This window comes from Pan troglodytes, chromosome 3 (assembly GCF_028858775.2).
Source record: "Pan troglodytes isolate AG18354 chromosome 3, NHGRI_mPanTro3-v2.0_pri, whole genome shotgun sequence".
Lineage (NCBI taxonomy): Eukaryota > Metazoa > Chordata > Mammalia > Primates > Hominidae > Pan > Pan troglodytes.
In genome coordinates this window covers 103,762,567-103,790,004 of record NC_072401.2, presented here as the reverse complement: position 1 = coordinate 103,790,004, position 27,438 = coordinate 103,762,567, and the positions used below count along the sequence as shown (strand labels likewise).

The 27,438-nt window shown below is 35.7% G+C and overlaps 1 protein-coding gene across 5 annotated transcripts in view; it reads left to right on the top strand.

Moving 5' to 3' along the window:
- Nucleotides 1-27,438, top strand: part of SLC39A8 (solute carrier family 39 member 8) — an 87,447-nt gene that overhangs the window by 19,790 nt on the left and 40,219 nt on the right. For 4 of the 5 annotated variants that reach the window (XM_009448071.4, XM_001168404.6, XM_063808979.1 and 1 more), the window contains exons 3-6: nt 11,093-11,255; nt 19,332-19,501; nt 21,824-21,946; nt 22,452-22,616. In XM_009448071.4, the coding sequence (XP_009446346.1) occupies nt 11,093-11,255; nt 19,332-19,501; nt 21,824-21,946; nt 22,452-22,616 (621 nt within the window). Of the gene's footprint in view, nt 1-839; nt 911-1,470; nt 1,589-11,092; nt 11,256-19,331; nt 19,502-21,823; nt 21,947-22,451; nt 22,617-27,438 lie in introns of those variants that run through there. The other variant, XM_054683232.2, reaches the window with a different exon arrangement.

Below are 27,438 nucleotides of genomic sequence, written 5' to 3'. Positions count from 1 at the left end.
AGGGGAACCTGGAAAAAGAGATTTTAAACAAACAAAACATGACTTAATTTTATTTTTCTTAAAAGAAACTGAAATACAAGTACATTGTTAAAAACTTTGGCAGATATAAAGAAGCAGAAAGGAAAAAAAATAAAACCATACATAATTTTACCACTCAGAGATAAACACTGTTAACATTTGGAGCACAGATTTATCCTTATTTATAGCAGCATTCTCTATATATTGTTTCATAATAATCTTTTTATCCCTAGCAGTGTATCATAAAACAAGGCATCTTTATCCTTTAAATTGTATATTCAGGAAAAGCGTTCTTCATCTTCCCTTCAAAAAGAGTTTTGAGAGTGAACGTAAGTGTGTGTGTATGTATGTGTATGCATGTGAGTGTGTGTGTGTGTGTATGTATGTGTATGCATGTGAGTGTGTGTGTATATGAGTGTGAGTGTGTATGTATGTGAGAGTGCATGTGTGTTGGTGGCATCAGTACCAGAGTGACTTCAGTAAGAAGTGTAAGAAAACCTGAGGAAAAATGGAAACATTAATCTTGGGGAAACAGAGTTGGGGTCACTTGACTGGCCACCTCTTAAACCTAGAGATTATTTTTATAGAGTGTTCTTGGCTTAAACCTTAGAAAACTGTCTTTTATCTTGATAGAATAATAATGAGTAAACTTTGAAGAGGACTTTAAAGAGGGGAAAACTTCAAGAGAAGGTGGAGAGAGAGATTCAGCGTGTGTATATATGTATACATATATATGTATATATATGTATGTATGTATATATCAGGGAGATTTGGAAGTGAAACTTGAGTGCCTTGTAATTGAGGCAGTTTCATTATTGCAGGAAGAACAAATCTGGAAGCAATTTCCTCAGTCACTCTTGCTTTGAATGTTCCTGCTGTGAGTGTGGAACATGTAAGTCACCAATTCCATTGTTCAGTGAGCCCTAAAAGGATAAATTAATGGGATGGTTCACTTGTTTCAAGGGTCAGAAGTGGTCTCCCAATTGTTAAATTCAAACTACCATTTTAAATGTATGTATTTCAATTGCTCTCTTGAGATCTTTGGCCAGTTGCCATATTCAAAACACTTTTAGGTATCCCAATGATTATTTAATGGGAAAGAAACCTCTGGAATCCTGGAATTCATATCTACTTTAGTATTTATTAAGATGATTACTAATATTACTATGTACCTGGCATGCAGTAGTGCTCGGTAAATATGTGTTGAATGTATGAATGAGTAAATAAATGAATGAACCTCTCACTTGTCTTCACAGCATTTTTGGAGCCAACTGCAAAAATGGTTTAAGTTCATAGCTGCAAACTAAACAAAATTATGAAAAAGCAAAAGAAATGAAGTGCAGAAAGCAAAGTATACCTAAAATTCTCACTCTGGTGAGAAAAGTTGGCTGATGTTTGAACTGTAGGATTTTTTTTTTTTTTTCTTGAGACGGAGTCTTGGTTTATCACCAGACTGGAGTGTAGTGGCACTATCTCGGCTCACTGCAGCCTCTGCCTTCTGGGTTCAAGCGATTCTCCTGCCTCAGCCTTCCGAGTAGCTGGGATTACAGGCATGCACCAACACGCTCAGGTAATTTTTATATTTTTAGTATAGACGGGGTTTCACCTTGTTGGCCAGGATGGTCTTGATCTCTTGACCTCGTGATCTGCCCGCCTCGGCCTCCCAAAGTGCTGGGATTACAGGTGTGAGCCACTGCACCTGGCCGGACTTTTTTATTTGTATAAATGTAAGTACAAGGGCAGTTTTGTTACATGAATATATTGGGTAGTGGTGAAATTTGGGCTTTTAGTGTAGCCATCACCTGAATAATACATATTGTGTCCATTAAGTAATTTCTTATTGTAGGGTTATTTTTGAAGTCTGTCTCTGAGTGGGATCCTAAATATGGTTTAATAGTTAATTTAATTGTGTGTTTCAACTCACTATTAGGGGCAACAAAGTGCATTCTCTGCCAGGGTCTCAATGATTCTTTCATTGAATCCTTCTCAGTGTTGGACCAAGACATAGCAGCCAGAATATTGGCTTACAAGTCAAAAGGCATGAGAAGACATATATCTGAATTCTGTCTTTAACACTTTTACATTGTTTAATCTTGTACCGTTAGAAATTTACCTTTCTATACAGGATTTCTTCATCCAAATTTAACCTAAAATCTATTTAAGTGGTTGATTAAAGAGGTTATACGTGTTAAGCATATATTATGGTTTGCTATTACTGTAGTCCTTATATGCTTCCCAGAACTCTTATGATAACTATTGCTTATAAAATTTATTCACCAACTAATTGCATACTCGTTTGCGTTACTGATCTCTCCATTAATTTTTTTGTGTATCATGTCTTATTTCCCCAAGAATCAGATGCATCAAAATAACAAACTTAGCACATGTATCTCCTCCTCTAGGAAGCCTTCCCTGACCTCATTCCTTTAATCACATGATATGTTGTGCATATTTTTATTTGCTTATCTGTTTTATATGTATCTCCTTTCTATGCTGAATGATGAGATTGTTGAAGATGGAAACCATGTCTTATTCTCAACACCTACTGGAATACCTGACTCAGAGAAGGTGTGAGCAACCTGTTCAGTTAATGAATAAATGAATGAGAATGAAGGAGAAGTGGAATGGGCTTCTATAAGAGCAGAACAGATGAAGATTATAGGTGGATTCTTATTAAACCTCTTACTTGTTGCATCTCTTTAAAGAACAGGAGATCGCCACTTACTTGGGGTGGGGGAAGGATGGGTTTCATGGCTTTCATCACAGCTGCATACATGGCAAATTTCAGAAAGTAGCTGTAGTTCTTACTGAATAACAACAGCTGTAGCAATCACTGGCAGGGCAGCGCAGGGTAGAGGTGACTAAAATAAAAGAAGCTAGACAGAGCTCTTTCAGACTTGGATTCTAACCCCAGTTCTGCTGCTAGCTCCCTCTGGGGCTTTGTAATGGTATTTAAAGTTGATTGTCATTGAGTCTAAATGCATTACAAAAATCTGTGTCTCCCTGCCTTTACCTCCACGGAGAGAATACAACCACACCTAGCACTTTCCTTATTGGGAATGTGAGCTACTCAGCCTCCCACAGAATCTCAATCTATTGCAAAACAAAATCTGAAACCATTTCTGGGGTGGCTTTTGAATGGGATGATATTTCATTTCTGGTGTGGTGTGAAGGCCTTGGTATAATGGTACAGGATCAGATGGTCTTACTGTATTGTATTATTTAATGGGTGCCACTTGATAAGACAACCAAGCAGACAAAACAGCCTGTGTGTGGAGAACAGGAAGAAGTGTGGAAGCTTTAAAGAGTGGAAAGTCTTATCTTTTTGTTTTCCTATAGGTTATGATGTAGCATTCATTCACTAGCTTTTAAAAGTGACTTTTAAATAATTACTTTATGTATCCATCAGTACTCTTTTATTTGTAAGAGTGAAAAAAATTCAACTTTAATTAGCTTAAGCCGAAAGGGAATTCATTGGCCCACATAACTTAAGAGTCAGGGTGCACATCAGCTTTAGGTACAGCTTATCCAGGGTATTGTGATGGTATTGAAAATCTGTCTTTCTCCACTTCTTAGTTAGCCTTCTTTCACATGGCGGCAGAAATGGTTTAAGATGTCCCCAGACTCACAGCAGGACTAGTGGAGAAAGAGTTTTTCAGTAGCACAGGTGAGTATAGGATCCAGACTGCTCCTATGCTTACCAAAATCACATGGAAGGGAGTTCCCATGGCAGTAAGGAGGTCTGTTACTAGATGATGGGACAAAAACCCAAGGGTTACATGTCTTTCATCATTCCAGGAAGGCAAAAACCACAGACATCTACCAAATTTGACTGGTCTGGATTGTTTCTTATGTTTTGAGCTTAATTCACTCGGGCTTATATACTGGCTCTTTTTCGTGCTTTTGCACAAATCGTGTATGCATTCCCAAGCCTTTGTTCTTCTTTCTATATGCTGATTCTCCTGATCAGCTCCACTACTCCCACTCAGCTATGACCTCATTGCAGAAGAAGCCACATCCTTGTCTCTGATCTCTACCTTTCTCAGGGAAAGCTCACCAATCATTTGCATTTGGGGTCCCAGGAGCATTGCAACTTGAAATGTCTAAAACCAAAGTTGCCACCATCCTGCCAAATGGGCTTCTCTTCCTAGATTCCCTAATCACAGTGTTGCAGAACTTTGTTCCTTAGTTCAGCTTATACTGGGTTCTTGTCACACAACCAGAAAAAATTAGGCACATAGACACATTGAAGGGTGAGGAGAATGGAATGTATTGGGCGAAAAGGAAAAAAGAAAAAAACGACCTCTCAGCAAAGCTAGCGGAGTTCCTGCTAACAGGCCCCCATCTCACAGATTGGTTCCAGGTCACAAACACGGGAACTGAAGAGGGCAGGCTCCTCCCCCTTGCACGCACGGGAAATTCCCATGGCTCCATCCTATTCTCCCACTGCTCAGGCAGGTAGAGATTCTCCGAGGACCCTCCCTTTTATCTGCCTCCTGCATCTATCAACAGCAGTAGCAGCATCCTCTTTCTACTCTCCCAGCATTCTATCGTCAATGTTGTTTTTGACTATTTCCTCTGCATATCATTTCTCCCTCATGTGAACTCTCATAGTTCTTTATTATTATGTTTTTTGTGAATTTATAATTTCCTCTCTGGTTTTACAGACCTTCATGTATCTAATTTATTTCTGCCACAGTTATTTAAGTTTGCTGATGGAAGGCAGTTTTACTTATTTATCTTTGTACTATTTCCTTCCTGATTGTCATCCTCCAGCTTTCCCCACTTTCTACTTCTCCCATCAATATTATACCTAGACTTTTATGGTTTGACAAATATTTGTAGAATAAAGGAAGGAGTTAATGCAATCTGTAGTATAACTACATGGCTACTATACTTGATATTGTTAAAAAAACCAGTGCCTAACAGCAGTCTAAGTGGTAAAAACAGATTTCATTCAGGAAACATTGCAATAGGGGTATGTTAGAGTTCTCCAGAGAAACAAAACCAACAGGATATATATATATATTTTTTTCTCATATATATATTCTCATATATATATTCTCATATATATATTCTCATATATATATTCTCATATATATATTCTCATATATATATTCTCATATATATATTCTCATATATATATACTCTCATATATATATACTCTCATATATTCTCATATATATATTCTCATATATATATTCTCATATATATACTCTCATATATATTCTCATATATATACTCATATATATATTCTCATATATATACTCATATATATTCTCATATATATATACTCATATATATATTCTCATATATATACTCATATATATATTCTCATATATATATACTCATATATATATTCTCATATATATACTCATATATATATTCTCATATATATATACTCATATATATATTCTCATATATATACTCATATATATATTCTCATATATATATACTCATATATATATTCTCATATATATATACTCATATATATATTCTCATATATATATACTCATATATATTCTCATATATATACTCATATATATATTCTCATATATATATACTCATATATATTCTCATATATATATACTCATATATATATTCTCATATATATATACTCATATATATATTCTCATATATATATACTCATATATATATTCTCATATATATATACTCATATATATATTCTCATATATATATACTCATATATATATTCTCATATATATATACTCATATATATATTCTCATATATATATACTCATATATATATTCTCATATATATATACTCATATATATATTCTCATATATATATACTCATATATATATTCTCATATATATACTCATATATATTCTCATATATATATTCTCATATATATATACTCATATATATATTCTCATATATATATACTCATATATATATTCTCATATATATATACTCATATATATATTCTCATATATATATACTCATATATATATACTCATATATATATTCTCATATATATACTCACATATATATTCTCATATATATATACTCATATATATATTATCATATATATATACTCATATATATATTATCATATATATATACTCATATATATATTCTCATATATATATACTCATATATATATTCTCATATATATATACTCATATATATATTCTCATATATATATACTCATATATATATTCTCATATATATACTCATATATATATTCTCATATATATATACTCATATATATTCTCATATATATATACTCATATATATATTCTCATATATATACTCATATATATATTCTCATATATATATACTCATATATATATTCTCATATATATATACTCATATATATATTCTCATATATATATACTCATATATATATTCTCATATATATATACTCATATATATATTCTCATATATATATACTCATATATATATTCTCATATATATATACTCATATATATATTCTCATATATATATACTCATATATATATTCTCATATATATATACTCATATATATATTCTCATATATATATACTCATATATATATTCTCATATATATATACTCATATATATATTCTCATATATATATACTCATATATATATTCTCATATATATATACTCATATATATATTCTCATATATATATACTCATATATATATTCTCATATATATATACTCATATATATATTCTCATATATATATACTCATATATATATTCTCATATATATATATATATATATATATATATATATGAGAGAGATTATGAGGAATTGGCTCATGTGATTGTGGAGGCTGAGAAGTCCCAGGATCTGCTGTCTGCAGGCTACAGATTGGGAAAGCCAATGCTTTAATTTAGCCTGTGTCTGAAAGCCCGAGAACCAGAGGAGCCAGTGGTGTAAACTCTAGAGGGAGGGTTGAAGAAAATGAAATCAAATGACCCAGTTCAAGCAGTGAGGAAGGAAAAAAGGGACAAATTCCTTCCTCTGCCTTTTGTTCTGTTCAGACCTTCAATGGGTTGGACTCACACTGGGGAGGGCAATCTACTTAACGGAGTCCACCGATTCAAATGCTAATCTCATCTGGAACCACCCTGCAGACACCTCAGAAGTAATGTTTAACGCCCTAGAAATAATGTTTAATTTGGGAAGCCAGTGGCCAGTCAAATTGACAGAAAATTAATGATCACAAGGGGAAAAGAGACCTCAGTATGGAACTTGGCTCAACTCCAAATACAACATGGACAAGTAGGGATTTACAGCCAAGGAGGAGCAGGGGTAGGAGTGGGGAGGGGGTCAGTGAATGGAAAATTACTAAGAGGAAACATTAAGGGTAGGGGGGATTTTGGTTAAACAGACCTAACAGGATTCTTGCTGAAGGCAGGACCAGGGTGGTCAGACATGGAGGGTGAGGGAACTCTCTTTAAACTGAGTTAGAAGGTTTCTTGCTAACACCAGGTGATGCAGGTCCTGTAAGGATGGATGCTAGGGTCGAGGCCTGGGCTCAGAGGAGCCTGACTGCAGTTTAGTCAAGGAGAGAATCTTTGTCAGTATTGAAGCTTTCAGATTCAGCATTTATTATAACCAGATCTCAATTGTGTAAAATGCTAAGGAAGGAACTTGCCCTAATTCCTTGAGCTTCCTTCACCCTCTCTCTGAACCAGCCCCCCACTTTCCCATAAGGACATGTTTAGGAAAGAGGCAGAAAAACTTCTGACTCATAAAAACTGGTGAGGAAGAAGGAAGAGCAGAAGCGGAAGCCAAAATGCACATAACTATTTGCTGAAACGGTTTTGAGCATACTTTGCGGTCTCTTTTGTAATATATACCTAGCCCCTACCTATAATGCTACCTTACTTTGGTGTTTCACACATATAAGGCCCATTTGAGGTCACCCTAATGTGGCAAGAGACCAGTGAATAGGAGCTTAACTTCAAACTTAGAGTCTTTATGAAAAATGTCAACGCGCTGAACACGAGGACATCTGAAACCTTAAAAGGCCACAGCAAACATCAGGGCAGCATGCTTGAGAACAGCAGTGTCATAGATACAAACATGAAAAGAAGTAAAGCTGTCATAAATGTGAAGGAGCTGGCGAAAGCACATGGAGTTTTATTAAGGCAGATAGCATTCCGTACAATCATCCTGAATAGTTTTCTGAGTAGCACTTGATGATCCTACCCTTTCCGTAATTTGTTTGTTCATTGTTTTGGAGGTGAAAGGGTGTGCTTGTGAGGGTGTTTGAGCCTCCTTGTCCATGGTATAACCGGTTGGTTTTGTTGCCCTCACTCTTCAGGCGCTGGACTCTCATCCTGTTTGTTCCCGCTCTGGGAGGCACCACCCTTTCTAAGACAACTGCTTTCTTTTGTTTCTGGTTCAACTTTGTTAAGTCAAAGTATAATAAATATCAAGATTGTTTGAAGCCAGAAATAGGCCACTGTCCAAAATTGTGTTCATTCCACTTGCTGGTAGATAGCTATTTTAAATAAGTCAGGCTTGCCATTAATTCAGTTCTGCTGCACTGTTCGTATTCTGTTCTCATTCTCTTATCACGAGGTGAGCTTTGAGTTTTATCATCTCTACATCTCTGTGTTCTTCGTGGTGATTGGACAGTTGCCACTCTCCGTGACTACCGTGACTATCCCTGACCACCTGTCCAGCTAAAATTTCAACACAAATGCTGCACAGCTAAGCTATCTGATGGTATTAATTATATATTTATTTGACTGCACTGTTTCTTTTTTTCTAATTGTATGTAGGAGGGTGTCTTTAATGATGTACAGTGGGCAATTCTGACATCCTTAAGGGTGGTGGCATTCAAGCTCGTGACTGCCATTCACAGCAAGAAATACATTTTACATCATGATCCAGTATACATGTTCATGTTATATATGATGTGTAACTGAAGTTTGGTTAAGCAACACTTACCCTATTATGTGTGATATAGTCTATAGTTTCTATTATTTTGTATTTTACTTCATTAAAAAATGCAGACTGTGCTAGCAAGTGGACGTCCTGATTCAGGAATGGGTTACAATTTGAGTCTGAAAAAGAACTGCTTAACAGTCATCAGGTGTTAGGGAGTCTTAGCATGCTAATTCTGAAAAGTCTTTGGAGATTATCTATAGGCATCTTCCCGTTTTCCTCCTATTTTACAGTTGGAGGAATTTAAAGTCCAAGTAGGGTAAGTCTTCCTTGCAGGGAAACAGTGGTGCACTCTGTGTGTGCTATCATGTGCTATCACACCTATTTATTCCTGGAAGCACACAGTGTCCAGTTGAACCACAAGGGCTGTCTACTTTTTGAGTCTAGCAATTATGCTTCTGGATGCCTTCCTGGTGATGAATAAACTGTTCACACTTTCCCTTCCCCAATTAAATCTTGAGGTATTTTCTCCCTCCATTAGTTTATTATACGTCATTCTGAGCTAAAGGGAAGACTGTTAACAGGGCATTGAGTGTGGTGTATCCTCTTCTATGGATGGCATGCAGCTGTCATTAATCATAAACTCAAAACAGTGGGTTGAATAAGGAACAATTTTAGGTACATACTTAGACATTAAAAAAATCTAAATGTGCATTTTCTGTAAGGTAGTTGTAATCTTAACTTTGGACAACTGCATAGATCTTGGTGTATTTGATTATTTGATGTTTTTTCATTTTTCCTTTATAAACAGTAGTGATCTCCTTGTATCAAAATATGTCATTTTAAATTTCATTGTTTCTGTCATAAAGGGAATTACAGCATCTTATGGTCAAACAATTAACATCAACTTTGAGTTATTGATACCATTCATAGTGTATTAGTCAGCTCAGGCTGCCATAACAAAATACCAAAGCCTAGGTGGCTTAAGCAACAGAAATTTATTTTCTCATAGTTGGAGACTTGAAGTCCAGACCAAGGTGCCAGAATGGTTGCTGTCTGTGAGGGCTCTCTCCTTGGGTCACAGAGAGCATTTTCTCGCTTCCTCATATAGCAGAGAAAGAGCAAGTGAGCAGGCTCTTTGATGTCTCTTTTTATAAGTGCACTAATCCCACTGGACCAGGGCCCCAACTTCATGAACTCATCTAAACTTAATTACCTCTCAAAGGCCCCATCTCCAAATACCATCACACTGGGGATTAGGGCTTCAACATGTGAATCTGGGGAGACATAATTCAGATCATAGTACATAGCTAAGGTCTTATTGGGGTTTAAGCATTGGCTGAAGCATGCAAATAACTTGCCTAAATTACATTTATTAAAGACAGACTCTTCCATTTGAGTGAATGGATATTTTTCACACTATAATTCTTATGACATTCATTAGCATTTATTTTATATTTTTCTTAATAATGCAAGTACTGTATATGGAAGAGCTTACAGTTAAAATGTGAGAACAACATTATACCTTTAAAAAATTATGTTTGCAGTTTTTTTCCTAATGTAGATTCTAGTCCTCGTTAATAGTTAATGAATTTCTAAACAGCCCAGCACTATTTTCAAAACTTAATATAGAAAAGTTACCCAATGTCATTGAGAATAATGCATATTTTAATGAAAAACAGTTTGTGCAAAAGACATATTTTAAAACAACTTTTTATATTTATATTTATTGCAGTGTAGAGAAGAGAGGAATTTCTTAGCATGAAACTGTAGGGAGCCAGGTATTTGTCTACAAGATATGCTATAGAGAGCCATGCCAGTGACACACACAAAATATCCATTCAAACTGAAGAAAAGTAAACTAAGAGGGGGTACTGACAATAAAAAATTGTTTTAAAACCCTTTGTTTGAATGGTGTTGGTGCACCCCTATTTTAAATAAAGTCCTTGGATATGCCCAAACCAATTCTTATCTATTTTCTGCTGTAGGAAAGCTGTTGATTAAGAAGGGATTTTTTTTTTTCTATTTTTCTTGTTTCTAGGTTTAAACTGGTGTGGGCTGTTTTACAACTTTAGGGGCCTTTCAATTTCTGTGGTGGGCTTTTGTATAAAGAGTGCTGTGCATCTAGATGAAATAGTCTGTGTCTCTTTATAGCATCTTTGCTTATGTGCTTTTACACATTATTATCACATTTTTTTTTTTTGTTTATTCTATTTCAGTGTTTAACCGCTGAAGAGATCTTTTCCCTTCATGGCTTTTCAAATGCTACCCAAATAACCAGCTCCAAATTCTCTGTCATCTGTCCAGCAGTCTTACAGCAATTGAACTTTCACCCATGTGAGGATCGGCCCAAGCACAAAACAAGACCAAGTCATTCAGAAGGTATATTGGAAGCATTTTTTCTCTTTTATTTGAAAAGTCTATGAACCATTGTGAAATGAAGTTAATATGCCTCTTTTTCTGCTTTATTGCTTTTAATTAATCTACATAGAACTTCTTCGAATAATACTTATATTTTGAAAGTATTTAGAATAAGAAGAATTATAACTCATTTAAGCTTCATAAGTTATGCTCTTCTCTTTGTTGAATCAAAATTACATTTAGTACACTTAAAAACTTTATAAAATCCAGTTCTTGATTTTAAACAGTATATATTTTATGATGTGCATATTGGATTGCATTTTATTTGGCTTATAATTGATCATTTCATTTCCATTATCTTTTGCTTACCATATTATTTTAAAGCTTGTCAGTTTATCTGCAGTTACCAATGAAGAGATAAGAGAACTAGCATGCTTCTAGATTAAATTTTCAGGGACCAAATTATTAGTTTTAATTTTCATAGGTGAAAGAAAATACCAGAGACTATTTTAAGTGACTATAATGGTATTTCCATGAATATGTACTTTAAAGGTATGATCTGATGCAAAGAAATTTTAAACCATAATAAAATATATGTATGCTTAATATACAGCTCACATGCTTAAATGTGTAGAAGGGTCACTTTCACCAATGAGATAAACCAATTGTTCAGGGAGTCTGTTTGAAAATTATGTTGGAATTTTAAATTTTCGTTCATTTGTTCATTAAGCAAATATTTATTGAACGACATACCAAGTATTGTTCTGTGCACTAAGGAGTCAATGGTAAACAAGAAGAATAATTATCTGTCTTTTTAGGGCTTACAGTGTAGTGGAGAAGATTTAAACAAGCAAATTTAAACAAGCAAATAAACAACATAGTTTCAGAGTGAAAGGTGCTATGAAGAAAATAAAATATTAGTAGGTGAGGCATAGAAGGTGATAGTGGGTGAGTGTCATCTTAGATAGATCAAGGAAGCCCTCTCTGATGAGGTATCATCTGAGCAGAAGGAGAGGGCCACAGCAAGGTCGTCTCTAGTGAAGAGCATTCTTGATTGAGGGCACAGCCAACATAGCTTGGCAATGAGCTTGGCATGAGTGAGGAGCAGCAAGAGGCTCCTATGTGTCTGGAGCCTAGTGAGTTGGTGGGGAAGGTAGAAGGATATATGTCCTGGCGGGAGATGGAGACCAGGTGAGGAAGCCTTGCGGGAGGTGGTAAATTGATTGGGTTTTATTCTGACTGTAGTGTGAAGTCACTGTACCATTCTAAACAGGGGAATGCTGTGATCTCATTCAAATCTGTTAAAAGGGCATTCCACCTGCCTACAATCTGAAGAACAGATTGTAATGGGGCAAGAGTAGAAGCAGGGTGATTGGTCAGGAAGCGATTGCCAGGAGCTGATGCCAGGATCATGGGGACTTGGACTAAAGTAGGGGAAGTAGAAGTGGGGAGAAGCAGTAGATTCGGGATGAGTCCTGGAGATCATGCTAAATGGTTTGCCCTGGATTGATTGTGGGAGAGGGAACAATGAGTCAAGGCTTGAGCCAGAGAAACCGGAGAGATCGTTATACCATTTCCCGGGATGGAGAAGACTGGGAAGAGCCCTTTATTGTAGAGGAAGGGAGTGGTGAGGATAAAGAATATAATTTTTGACGTGGTTGCTTTGAGACATTGACATACACAGGTAGACAGGGAGGTCCAGTAGGCAAAGGCACACAGACATTTGGAGAGGAGATTGCTTTCAGAGGAGAGGTCAAGACTGGGGATTTGCCAGTCTAGAGATGATATTTAAAGACACTGGGGCTAGGCACGGTGACTCATCCCTGTAATCCCAGCACTTTGGGAGGCCAAGGCAGAGGATTGCTTGAGGCCAGGAGTTCAACACCAGCCTGGGAAACATAGTGAGACCCCATCACAACAAAAATTAAAAGAATCAACTGATGTGGTGGCATGCACCTGTAGGCCTAGCTACTTGGGAGGCTGAGGCAGGAGGATCACTTGAACATAGGAGGTCAAGGCTGCAGTGACCTATGATTACCCCACTGTACTCCAGCCTGGGTGGCAGAGGGAGACCTCATCTCAAAAAAATAAAAATAAAGATGCTGTTCTGAGTGAGCTCACCTGACAGGAGTATAGATAGATAAAGAGAGTAAAGATAGAGAAGAAAAGGGAAGACTTAACAAAGAAAGTGCCGGTTTTCATTTCCGGATTCCTTTGTGTATGTACACTTCAGTCTCCCTCTATATGAATAAAAGAAATAACAACAACAATGACAAAAATAACAATGATGATAGCCAATTCTTTTGTAGTACTTACTATATGACAGGCACTCTTTGAAGTACTTTACATATTCATATATTAATTTCATGCAACTATATGATGTAGACACTACTATTCCCATTTTACAGCCAAGAAAACAAAGGTACAGGGAGTTTAAAGTCATTTGCTCAAAGTTACACAACTTGCATGTGGTAGAGCCAGATTCAGCCCAGGTTGTCTTGGCTTCAGAAACCATATTCTCATTGATATTCTGTATTTATATATACAAAGCATAGAAATCACCAAGTATCATTTATCAATATAATTTGCAATTTTGTGAATAACAGTAATTTCAATTTTGAAATATTAGTAATTTTGAATTGCTAATTGTTCAAGCAAATATTTTTGCTAGAGTATATTTATATTTCTACAAGCCTGTTTAATACAGTTTGCACTTTACATTAAAAAGTAAATTCAGCAAATGCTTTAGGATACTACCCTTGACTAATAGTATTGCACAGTAAAAGCACAGACTCTGAAGCCAGTTTACCTGGGCTCAAATCCCAGCTCTGTAATTTTCCAGCTATGTTGAGAACATGACTTTAACCTTTTCCTGCCTCAGCTTCCTCATCTAAAATAGTACCTTTCTTATGGGCTTGCTGTAAAGATTAAATGACTTAATATTTGTAAAGTACTTCGAACATTATTCAGTAACTAGGTGCTGTAGTAGGCCTGTTAGTTAGGTCTGTTAAATAACTACATCTAACATGTGCATAACTCTAGGTACAGGAAGTGAGGTTTCAGAAAAAGCAAATACTCTACTCTGTGCAGGTTACTTACTTATATTCAAAAGTAATTTTTTAACCCCAGTTGCTCTGTGCAAGTTAATTACTCATATTCAAAAGTAATTTTTAAACCCCAGTTGACTAGGTTACTGTTTCAGGAACCAGGAGTTGAGAACTGGGAAGTCAGAAGCAGGGTGTGAGAGGTAGAATTCTAGGGACAACACTACAAAGTCATAAAATGGAAAAGTCAGCAATTCTAAGTTATGAGATCACCAAATATTCAGACAGATAACCCAATAAAAAGAGAAATGCCTCTTAGGGTGCATATTGTCTTAGGAATTGAAATGAGGCTGGAGTGGAGTGGGATCTGGGGGAGAAGATATGGAAATGTTTCCAGGGGAATTTAGGGAAACTAGTAGAGTGCTTGTTACTACTCATCTAAGATGTTTAACTTGGCACTCTATTGCCTTTTTGATGTGATATCTTGATTGTTTTATTTTAGTGCAGCTGTATGATTATTTAATATCTCTATGGGTCAGTTACTTTAATAGTACCTTTATAGAATTGTTGGGAGTATCAAATGAGTTAATATACGTAAGTGCCTAGAACAATGCCTGGCACAGAGGAAGAAGAGTGTCTTTGTTCTTATACATGTATTCATAGGTTCACCACATTCCCTGGCCCCTGTGTTATCCTATTGTTTTTCTTACTAAGAAACACATTTTAAAATAATTAAATGCACTGGATTTTTCATATAACTTTTCACTTAATGAAGAGTCAAGTCTTTAGCTCATCCAAAGCAATAAAAAATCAACATAAAAGCAATCCAAATGATACAAGAATTTGAACACATTTATGTTGACATTTCAGTGGGTAGATAATATAATTTCTCAGAGGCCTCACATTTTATTTTTGAAAGTATTTCATGTGCTTTATAAAATGATATTGATGAGTACAGTAAACTGATGATAAGTTAAATTCTCTAGGAGAGAAATTAATTGCATTTTAGTAATAATTTAATGATCTGAAATTGCCTCACTTTTTGATGAAGTTACAGAATCGTATTTAATTCATACAGTAGATAAAATAAAGAATATTAATTGAAGCATCCTTGGAGATCCTATTGTCCAACTCTGTAATACAACTAGTGATGTAAGTCTAAGTTCCAGAGAGGTTAAGTGGCTTCTTGTAGGTATAGTACCTAAGGTGAAATGAGAGCTCCTGATTCTTAGTTTGTTCTTCTTTTCACTGAATAACAGTGAATTAAATGAACTAACATTTATTTATATCATGGTCTACTTACTAATTTTTTAAACATAGTAGTAATCAACATTTATTAAAGGCTTGCTATATTCCAGGGACAGCATTAACTGGTTTTATTTTATTCTTGTAAAAACTCTATGAAATAGGAGCTATTTTAATCTGCATTTTAAATATGAGAAAACTGAAACTTAGGGAAGTCAAGGAACCAACCTATGATGCCAGTGAGGGGATGAGCTGGGATTTGAACACAAATCCTCTGGCTCCAGAGTTCACACTGTTAAACACCATTCTATACAGTTTCGCAGTTAAATGGGGCCAGGCAAAAATTGAAGCCTGGGCTGTATGCAGATCTGCAAAATGGGTATCATAATAGAACCATATTTCCTCACTATTAAAATGGGAAAAATAGCAGCACCTATCTCATAGGGTTGTTGTGAGAATTAAATGAGTTAAAATAGGTAAAGTTCTTAGAAGAATCTTACACAGTGGACAGTCAATAAATGTAAACTATCATTACTGTATTTCTTTGAAATCTATTAAAATCTTTCAGGGTTCACTTATAAGGAGACTGGTCCCTCTCTGAAACAGATCATTTGAGAAAGTCCCACGTATATATGGAGATGTCCAAGGAATAGATTCATAATAATGTATTCTTTTGGTGCTTCAGTTAAGTGGAAAGTGCTTCAGTTGAATGGAAACTCCAGACATTTTTTTCTGAATGATGTTCTAACAATACAAGAAGGGGAAGCTATGCAGTGTGCTTAGAATGTGATGAATTACACTCCCACCATCCCCCAAGTTGTGCTGATAAATGTGCAAGGGCAAAGAAAGTTAGAAAGTTGGATAAGCAGATGGATTGGTATTTCTTTTTGACAGAGTTCTGCTGCACCTTGAAATGGGGAATTTATTAATTCATTCAGCAAGGAATGTGTGCTTTTTCCTGGACAATTTTCTAGGCACTGAGGATGAATAAAACATAGCCCTTCTCATTGAGAATCACACAGTTTATATGATGTAGGCAAATATATCAGTGATAAAATTACTGTAGCACACAAGAAGTGGTAAGTGAACCAATTAGTTTCAAACAAAGAGTGATGGGAATCCTGACCAGCCAGGGAGTACTGCCTGGAGAGCAGGGAAGCTTCATAGAGGAGATCTTTGTGTTGGCTTGGAAGGCCACGTATGACTTTCTTAGGCAAGGAAGATAGGAAAGTGTTTTCAGACAGAGAACCACAGTGTAAAGGTAAATCTCGGTTGGGAAAACATAGTGTTTGGGTAAAGGCCATGTTGAGAAGGGGGTAAATAACACTGGAGAGGCTGTGTGAGGGTCAGTTTATGAGGGGCTATTTCAAATGGGGGCATGAGATGATCACTTTTGTGATTTAGTATAAGTCTGTAGGCCATGTCAGCTAGTACGAGGGGCACCAGATCGATAACTGCCATGTTATATAAGATGAGGGAGTGAGAGGTGATGAGGGTCTGACTTCAAGACCACTGGCAATGAGGATGGAGAAGCTAGAGGTGAGAGATACCTGAAGCAGAACTGGTAGGGTTTGATCACCAGTTGTCTATGGAATTAATTGGTGGAAAGTGAAAAACTGAAATTGATCCTACTGTTCCTGTTATTTATGTAGGTAGTGACCAAGGGTAATGGAACAGGTGTTTGCAGGGAAGCTGATGAGTTTAACATGTGCATGTGGCTTTGCTTCTATTGGCACTTAACAATTTCTTTGCCTTTTAATTTTAGTTTTCAACATGTATATATCTTGTCTACCCAATGAGATTATAAATATTTGTTGAATGAATGAAGGCATGTAGGCTAGTGATGGATAGAAGTATGTTTGTGTTAAGAGAAATTCCATGTAGATCTACCACGATAAAAGGTGTGGAATTGAGAACTCTCTCCAAGTGGAATGTCTGTGGGGACTAGTAGTATTGTTTAAGGTGATAAGGTAATAAATGGGAATGAAGTGGGCTGTTAGGTGAAGTTGTAGGGCATGGCCAGGACCTGCAACTGATAGGAAAGTGTGTGGAGAAGATGCAGTCATCATGGTCAGTGTTGTGATGATTCTCGGGGTTACATAGTACCATTTATAATCTGATCTTTTCATTTGGTACTTAGCACAGGTGACTTTGTATCACTCTGTGTGTGTGTTTGCACGTGTGTGTGTTTGTGTGTGTGTGGTGGCAGGAGCCATGGTTTGGTCCACATCATCTAGGCTGAATGAACATTTACTAAGTTTGTTTATTTGTACATAGAAATTCTAGACTAACAATAATTATAGTGAACAATCTTGTGTTAATAAAGTATGTGTAATTCAGGAAAACATTTTTACAGTTTTATTGAGTCCTTTGGGCTTTTGAAAAATGAGATTATCTCTAAAGGAATAATAAAGCATATGCTAAAAAATGTGGGCCTGGGAGCCAGACTGTCCAGGTTCAAAATCCAGCTTTCTATCTGTGTGATTCTGGCAGCTTACTTGAATTCCATCTGCTTTGGTTTCCCCAACTGTATGAAGGAGGTAGTAATATTTCTCTTACAGGGTTTTGTGAGGTTCAAATAAGTTGACATATGTTGATCACTTAGCACAGGGCCTGGCACATGGCAAATGCTCCCTGAGCTGTAGGTGTTACTAGTGTACTCCACTGACAGTGCCGTGGAGAAAAGTGGCCCACCATTTAAACATGCTTTCTGGATATTTTAAAGAAGTGGCTATGCAGAGGCAGCTTTCTCCTCTGTCACACTGTACTTTGTGTACAGTGTGTGGGGCCAGAGGCAAAGTCACATGTTGCATAGCCCTGAGGCCAGGTTGTATCTCAGCCTGCACCCACACATAGGTGACTGTCCTGGGTATGTTTCACTTGTGTTCCCATTTTGTCCTTACACCAGCCCCTTTAGGATAGAGAGAGGGAAATTGAGGCCCAAAGGCAATAGGTCACACATGCCATTAGCTATAGAGCTTAGGATAGTATTCATTCATTTTATTCTAAGCAATACTTATTGTGTGCCTACTGGGTGCCAGGCCCTGCGTCTCGAGAGATAAAAGATGCACCACCATTTTCCTGTCACCAGCATCTCTTCTGTATGGAATATTTTTGCCTAATTTGTGTCTCGCAGGGTGGGTTATGTAATGCAGCTGCTCCCTCCTGCCCCCATGTGCTCACTTCCTGAGTGCTTATTGCATCAGACTGACTTTCGTTCCCAGGAGGCTCCAGCTGGGGACCTGAGGTGCTGCTGGTGCCACCTTCTCTGAGGAGATGCTGTCCTCAAGAGTCTGAAGACAAATGATTGTGACAAACTCAGTGTTAGCAGCTATGGTCACCTTGAAGCTAGCTCACTGTGACCCATCTCCATCCCTGCCCTCCACCCATCATCCCATACCTTTGTCCTGAGGCTCACACTGCCCCTGTTTTTTCTTTTTTTTCAAAATGCTGTTTTAATCTATTCCTTGAGCCATAGATGAAACTAGGTGGCTTGGAGCCTGTGGACCTCAGATTGTTTGTCACTGTTCTAGATGTTCTCCAATTTCCCTGCAAGCTGTAAAACTCATTAATCCCATAATGATGATTTAGGGCTGATTAAAACATAAACTGTATTACTATTAATGCTTGCTATGCCATATTTGTATTCTCAGTTTTCTATATACTTTTCATTGAGTAGATTTTGTTCTTTTAAAGAAGATATGTGTCTTAAGCTTTTAAAGACACTTTTTAAGCTTAATGTACAGGAAAACATCATTTGGTTCCTTGCTCTGATTAATTTCTACTCTCTTTTCCCTCTGACCCACAGTTTGGGGATATGGATTCCTGTCAGTGACGATTATTAATCTGGCATCTCTCCTCGGATTGATTTTGACTCCACTGATAAAGAAATCTTATTTCCCAAAGATTTTGACCTTTTTTGTGGGGCTGGCTATTGGGACTCTTTTTTCAAATGCAATTTTCCAACTTATTCCAGAGGTAAGGATGTTGGCTATTTGTTTCTGTGAATAATTGTTTCTTTTGAACGTTTTAGCACTTTGTATGTTTTTAGCCTCCATAATTCTTACAGCGTTTTATGGTCTGGTTTATAGTGTCTTGGATAAGAGAAAGCTGAATCACAGCAATTGTAAAGGCTTGTCCCAAGCTGCAGTGGATATCACTATCAGAGACAAAATTAATATTCTAGGAGGCCAGCCACTAGGACGTGCTCAGACAGCTCTGGGACACCTCAGAAGGCCTTAAAACTTTATTCTGCCTTGCACTTGGCAAATTTAATTTTTCCACACACTGTTTCATTATTTATTTATTTATTTATTTTTCTAAAGAGCATGCAATGTCAACTGTACTGCAAATGTCAAATGTAAATTTATAATGTATTTAACATATACCACTAAATTCCCTCATATATTTACTACAGTTATAAGTGACTAGAGAGTAAATGAGAGCATGGTTGACAAACCTTTTCATTTTTTCCAACTGTGGAAAAATATCAATTGAGGACTAATAAGTAAATAGCAACTTATTTTTTTCTTTGATAAAATGTGTTATTGATCTGATCTTGACTATAGTGCACACTATTCAATTTATTTCAAATCTGTGTTGTGCCCATATAAGGAAGAGAAATGGAGGAAGGGAAATAAATGAAAGGAAAAGAGAGGCAATGTTGAAGAGGAAGGAAAGGAGAAAGAGACTTTCATAGAAGGGATCCACAAAGGGGAACTAGAGAAATATATGTATACATGGACTGTATCTGCCACCCACAATGCACACACACAGGGAGAGACAAACCCCATACAGAGAGAAAATATTAATAGTATTTCAGGGAGTACCACCCTTATCTCATAATTTTTAGAAAATTATAACTAAAGCTTCCTTTAATTTTTCAAGCTATACATGAAAGTGGGTATATAACTTTTTAGAGTTATAGATTTATTATCATTATTTGATCTAGGACCTAAGATAATATCTATTTCACAGCCTCAATTGTAGACATAAAAAATATTAAAATTTAGGGTGGTTAAATAATTTGATTATAGCCTTACAATCAGCTAGTAACAAAGCTAGGATGACAATACAGATTTTCTGATTTAAAAGAGTATTATATACATAATATATTTAATATGATATAATATATGTATTTATTATCTCATCTGCTTTATGGGTCAAAGTAAATTAAACAAACTAATACTGTATGTGGACTAAAGACTCTACATTGATGATGTTAAGGTTTTCTATTTTCTTGAAGTTTAACAATATAAAGAATCTGTCTTTGTAATAATATCTCGAATTTTCATAGAGTTTTTTGTAGCAAAATGATTTTCCTTTTCTTATTTCACTTTATTTTCATAACCTCAATGTTAGGTAAATGGAACATTTGTATTTATATAGCCATTTTGCATTGTATAAACAGGCACAAAGAAGTTATTCAAATGAGGATGCGGCCATGATGTCTCCCCAGAGGCAAACATAGGACAAGAACCCAGACATCTTCTATTCTGCTTCAGAGGGGAGATTTACAATGTGTGGAATGGTGTAAAGTTGTGGCTTTTCACCCATTAGTCTCTCCTCTGATTCTATTTATTTGAAGTTTATATGTCTTGTCTGTTAGGAACATCTTGACTCTTTATAACTTCAAACTCTAACTCCAGTTCTTTGTCCTTTAAAGAAAGAATTATTCCATTCTTATTGCTGTGTGTGTGTGTGAAAGAGAGAGAGAGAGTGGTGGCAATTTTAAATTTTCTTTTTGCTTTTATTCTTGGGCCTAGGCCTTGATTTATTTACCTTTTTAGGATTTATCACAGTTCTGTAGGTATAAGAGGATTTCTCTTGGGAAAACAGTAATCCAAGTGGCCTGCCATATTTGTTTTAAAAGTTTGATTCTGGATATCATGGACTAATATATTACTTTTAGAGACAGTAGGTAATCAATATCTCATTTATCTTCATTATCTAGACCTAATATCGTATTCTAAAGATGAGAATCAGAGCTGCTGCTTTGCTGCTAAAAGTTTACTCTTTCAAGGCAAATATTGCTGTAGGTGTTATAGGTGGGAAACTAAGATTCTCTGGTGGCTTTATTTAATGAGACTTCTAGTTGTAAGGTTTTTGTGCCATCTCGTACAGTTTTGTCATTCAAATTTCAAAGTTTTTGTTTTGTGATTTTTGGCAGCTAAGTTTCCAATATTACTTGGATGTGAAGAGAGACTTAGAACATTGGTGAGAATGGTATACTGGTATTATTTTCCAGAAATCAAGTTAAATTTCTTGGTTTTACTTGAATTGCCCTTTTTTCTCCCTTAGGCATTTGGATTTGATCCCAAAGTCGACAGTTATGTTGAGAAGGCAGTTGCTGTGTTTGGTGGATTTTACCTACTTTTCTTTTTTGAAAGAATGCTAAAGATGTTATTAAAGACATATGGTCAGGTAAATGGACTTTATTTAAAGCATCCAATATTTTACCCCCTAAAGCTACTTTATATAGGCAAATAAAGACAGGAATTTTATTTTTATAATTATGAGAATGGTCCAGTTATTAGGCTTGTGAGTTTAAGGAGAACAAAGAGTCAATATATTGACAAGTATAAGATAAATACTTGATTCATGTTGTAAAATTTGGAGTTTTTTTTGTTTTTTTCAAGTACCAGCAATTTAATATTGAATAACAGATGTGCATAATTCATATTCTATTCATATTCATCAAAATAAGAGTGTATACGTGTTCTAACACGAACAAACAGTAACAGCAGAATCTAATAAATGAAAATACATGTAAAAAAGAGAAATTTTATATATCTAAAAAGACTTGTTTACATATAGAATAGACATACAATTTTCCTCTTATAAATAAAAAGCAGTAAACTCTATTTCCTTGTCTGTATGAATCATCTTTTTTCTTCTTATAATCTCTTTGGTTTTTGTTCCCATATAGAATGGTCATACCCACTTTGGAAATGATAACTTTGGTCCTCAAGAAAAAACTCATCAACCTAAAGCATTACCTGCCATCAATGGTGTGACATGCTATGCAAATCCTGCTGTCACAGAAGCTAATGGACATATCCATTTTGATAATGTCAGTGTGGTATCTCTACAGGTATATGTTAATTCCATTTTTCCTTCATTATACTGCATTCTTTATACTGTGTAAACATGACTGTTTATGCAGCTAAGTCAGTTTTTGTACATTTATGTATGTCAGACTTATTCCTATATATGTGGGGTAACTGGAATGTAAGTCTGCATTGTTTTTCCACCTTCCCTGTATATGTTTACTCTAAACAAGTGAGTTAAGAAAGAAATTGTGGATCACTGGTCTGGACTTCATTATTCTCTAAGATTATTTACTATATGAGAGTCTCTCAATTGCATTTATACAATATTATATAGCAAAATTTATTCAGAGCATTTATTTTACAATTCTTTGAAGATCCAGAATCAAATAATCCTTTGATTGATTTTGAAATTGCAAGAAGAAAGAAGATTTGCAAATTATTAAAATTGTTTTTATTAATTGTCTGACTTATAATTTATATTTATATCCACATCTTCTAAATAATATTAATAGGCACAATTTCTTGAGCACGTATCATATACCAGGTAATATGCTTAGCACTTAATTATTTGATCTCATTTACTTTTTATAACAACTACTCAGTGTAGGGATTATTTCTTATGTATTAGAACTATATTGGTTTCAAGTGATAGAAATCAAACAAAATTATATATGCACAAAGGAGAACTTACTGGAAAGATACTAGATGACTAATGGAACAGCCAAGCTACAGGAAAAACAAGAACCTAGGAAACATTAGAACCACTAGGACTCTCCCTCCTTCTCTTTCCTGTCTCTTAGTATCATTCTTTTCTTTCACTGTAGGCCATCTTTTCCATAAGTGGGATACATAGCCACTAGCAGTTCCTGAGATTTGTCTTATAATTTCAGCTACTAGAAGGAAATTGACCTGACTCTTTCAGTCCTAAATCCAAAATCTCTGGCAAGTGTCTTCCTGGTTCAGCTTGAATTAGATGATCACTTCTAGACTAATCTAAGTGCTTAGAGGGCTGGGCCCCTTTAATGGTATCAAGGGAATGTGGATGGAGTAGAGGAGTGGTTATCAAAAAGGGATGCTGAAAAGATAGTATCACTGGTGTCTACAACAATTCTCATTTGACAGATGAAGAAAGTGGAACTTTAGATGTTAAATAACACCTCCAGGTTTACTCAGCTAGTGAATGGCAGATCCACAAGCTATATAGTTAAACATGATATAAAAGTGAACAGCTAAAAACAAAATAAAAAGGAAAGCCAGTTAAGGGGAAAAAAAGCAAAAAAAATAGAGCAATCTGGAAGAGATTATTATGGCAAATACCTGAGTTTCCTTCTGGAAAGAAAACATGATTGGTCATATGCTTCTCTCCACCTGATTAAGGAAAATCTCAAGTGTATTTGAAGAGCCAGTTCTGTGTTCGCACTCAGCTAAGACGAAATTATTATTTGCAGTGTAATGAATGATGCTTTCAGCCAAGAGTTTGCAAAGAATCTGGAAATGTTCAAGTATATAATTTCTTACAATAATAATTACAGTTAACATTCATTAAATGCTCAAGGACTACGCCTAGAACGTTAGATGAATTACTTCATTTGATCTTCCTAATAACCTAGGGGGCAAGTGCTGTTGTAATTAGGAGAGTATGACTTAGAGAGGTTAAATAGCAAACCCAAAGATGCTCAGTTCCTAATGGCAAAGCTTGGATTAGTACCAAGGCTGCCTTATACCGAAGCCTGTGTTCTTATATACTTTGCTGGACTGCCTTCCTTATGTTGCTGCTCTACTGTAAGCAAGATGACAACATCAACTGTTAAATATTTATTTTTTGTAGTGGGGAAAAATAATTTGACCCAAGATATTGCTTTCTGAGGATATATTATTTAATGCGAGGCACAGCAGAGAAAGCCTAAAGAATAGTAGTTAAAACCCTTCCTTATACCATGTGTCTAAATTCTAGTTGCCTTACACAAGCTTTTGGCAAATACTGGATTATAGTGAGATTGTGGTTGAACTCTGACAAGTCATTCAAGAGGTGCCAGTCAGCTATATTGCTAATTTAAACATTGATTAATAATTCTTTAGATACCAGATGGCAGAGGGATAATCTGCCATGAAATTTGGAGCCTAACTTGAATTCTTGCTCTGATGGAAGATTTTCCTGTATCTTTCCAGCGTTAACAAGATAATTTTAGGCAGGGCTACACTTCTACAGAGAAGGAGCTTTGAACCTGGTCCAACCTTGAACAAGTTCTCCCCTGGGATCCTCAAGTCCTGTAACACAAAGCACGGAAGAGATACAGTTTGAGATTTAAAATATTTAAAGGGCTGATCACCTCCTTGACCATACTAGAAACTCAGTGTGACCTCTCCTGATTTCAGGAAAGTTCCTTCTGATGAACCTACTAGGATAAACTAGCTGCTAAATGTGCCTTGAGTATCAGAATGAGCTGATAGGCATATTTATATTTAGAAAGGAGGATGGCTGTCAAAGCCTTCAGCTTTTGTGAGAGGCTAAATTATTTTTTTAAATCATAATTAACAAATAAGTTTAACTTCTCCGAAGTTATATTTTAGTTACAGATTTAAGGCTCCTGATTTAGGATTAGCTATGGGCAGAAGACATGTTTGCAGTAATTCTAAGCACCATGACAAAGATGAGGCCCTCGACATGATCCTGTTTTACATAATTTTGAAATACAATCAGAAGGCTGTTTTTATTCCACTTATGACAGTAATGCTTTCATTTACTTATTCAATAAACATTTATTGAGTTCCTGTTCATTGTCCTAGGCACTGGAAATTCAGAAGCAAATTCTTGAGGAGCTTACAGTTTATTCAATGGAAACATAAAATATAGAAATGAGCAAAACAAGAAAATATCATATAGTAATAACCTACCTTGATGAAACTAAAGCATGGTGATGTGAGAGTGATGTGTGGGAGCTTCTTTTGATTGACTGTTCAGAAAAGGTCCCTCAAGATGTCCGTAGGGAATTGTATAATGAGAAAGAACCAGTCATGCAAATATCGGGGAAGAAAATATGCTAAAGACTTTGAGAATAATCAAACAGGTCACACACAAGGGACCTGGAAGCTGAATGGTAGTGGACTTCCCCACATCAACGCTGGAGAGCAGTGGCACAATTCCTTCAATATTCTGAATGAAAACAACTGTGGAATTATAAACCTAGGTAAACTACCTATCTAGTGAGAGGGAATAATGGAACTAAGATTCTGGAAATACACTTCCAGGAATAAGAAGGCAGCTGAAGAAAGAAGAGAAGGTGCGTGCCAGGGTGACAGCCCTGCACCAGGCCTTGAGATAATAGTTTTGACGTTAATTTCTTATGGGGACTATTTTCTCGCTATTTTGGTTGAAAGTATAGTCTCAAATAAATAGACATTTAAACAAATTGAGCAACAGACTGCAATTTTCAGTTTTGTTTACATTGCACAAAAAATCAAAAGAAATGAAATTTAAGAAATAAGTAGGTCTGGATATTGCTTTAAGAGAGTAAGTATTACAATATAAGTGATAGTGATTTTAATAATAAAATTAAAATACTTTCTAATATTTTATATTATAAAAATAATCTAACCTAGGTGACCCCATTAAAAGGATTGAACATGATAATATAACTCAGGGTTCAATTTGAGTTACAAGTATGGATTTAAGAATTTTGTTGACAATCCCGGCTGTCACTGCTTCAACAAAGTTTTTCCACATTGAAAATAATAAGGAACTCTCTAAAAATTACAGTGAGTTAAGAAAGGTGGTCTAATTGGCATTACTGTCAATAGAATGTAAATTATGTGAAAATCTAGATTATAAAAGCATAATTTTTGATCTTGCTGAAATGTAGAAAGAACAAAGACATGTTATAGAATACTTAAACTGTATGACTTAGGAATGTCTTTATTATTCATCCAAGCAATTCTGGCTCATTACAGAATACTCAGCTAAGCAATAATATTTAAATTTAGAAGTCTCTGGTGTTTTATCTGTGTTTAGTCATATAAAAATCATAGTTTTACACATATGTTTTTATTTTGTTTTCATGGAAGCATATTTATCACAGTGAAATAATAGAAGATATTAACATTTAACAGTTAGCTTGATTATAACTTTTAAATATTTAGACGAAATGATTTGAGAGTTCCTTAATACCTTTGCTCCAGGCCTACTAAGTGTGAGGCACAACAGTCTATGTGGCATGCGTGTGGGCACGTGCATGCTTTTTGGGGAAAAGTGGGGGTCACAGAGGGGTAAAAAGGAAGATGTAGGAAAAAGAGGGGTGCACAAGATGCTATTTCCCCAGTTATTCAGTTATTGTTACTAGGTAATGTGTCACATGTCACCTTGTGACATGCTTTGTGTTTTTCTCTTCGACGTTCATGTGTAGCCAAGTGTGGAGTCATTTCACTATCTCTGCAGCCGGGTGGGGCTCCCCAGCCCAGACACAGCCTTGGTGTTTGTTGGATGTTGATTGCTGAGGAATGTTTGGTACTTTGGGGAGGGTGTCAGCTCTTCAAGGCCACTAGAGGGCCCCTGGAGCTCGTTCCTCCAGCAATCTGTCATCAGTCTCTCTTTTCATGAAGTTTCCTGTGCTTTCATTTAAGAATAGATACTATTAAATATAAAGTGATTTTTAGAAGTTGATTATTGTGAATTTTATGTGTAAAGTTGAGGTGCAATAAAATAGAATTTAGCTGCAAAGTGTGGAGATGTTAGGGAGATTTTCTTTGTTGATGACTGATATGAAGTGACACTCTATGAATAGAATGCTAACATTTTTGAGGTGGTTGGGCCTCCATGAGAGTTTAAATACACATAATTCATTCAACAAGTATTTTTCCAGTACTTAA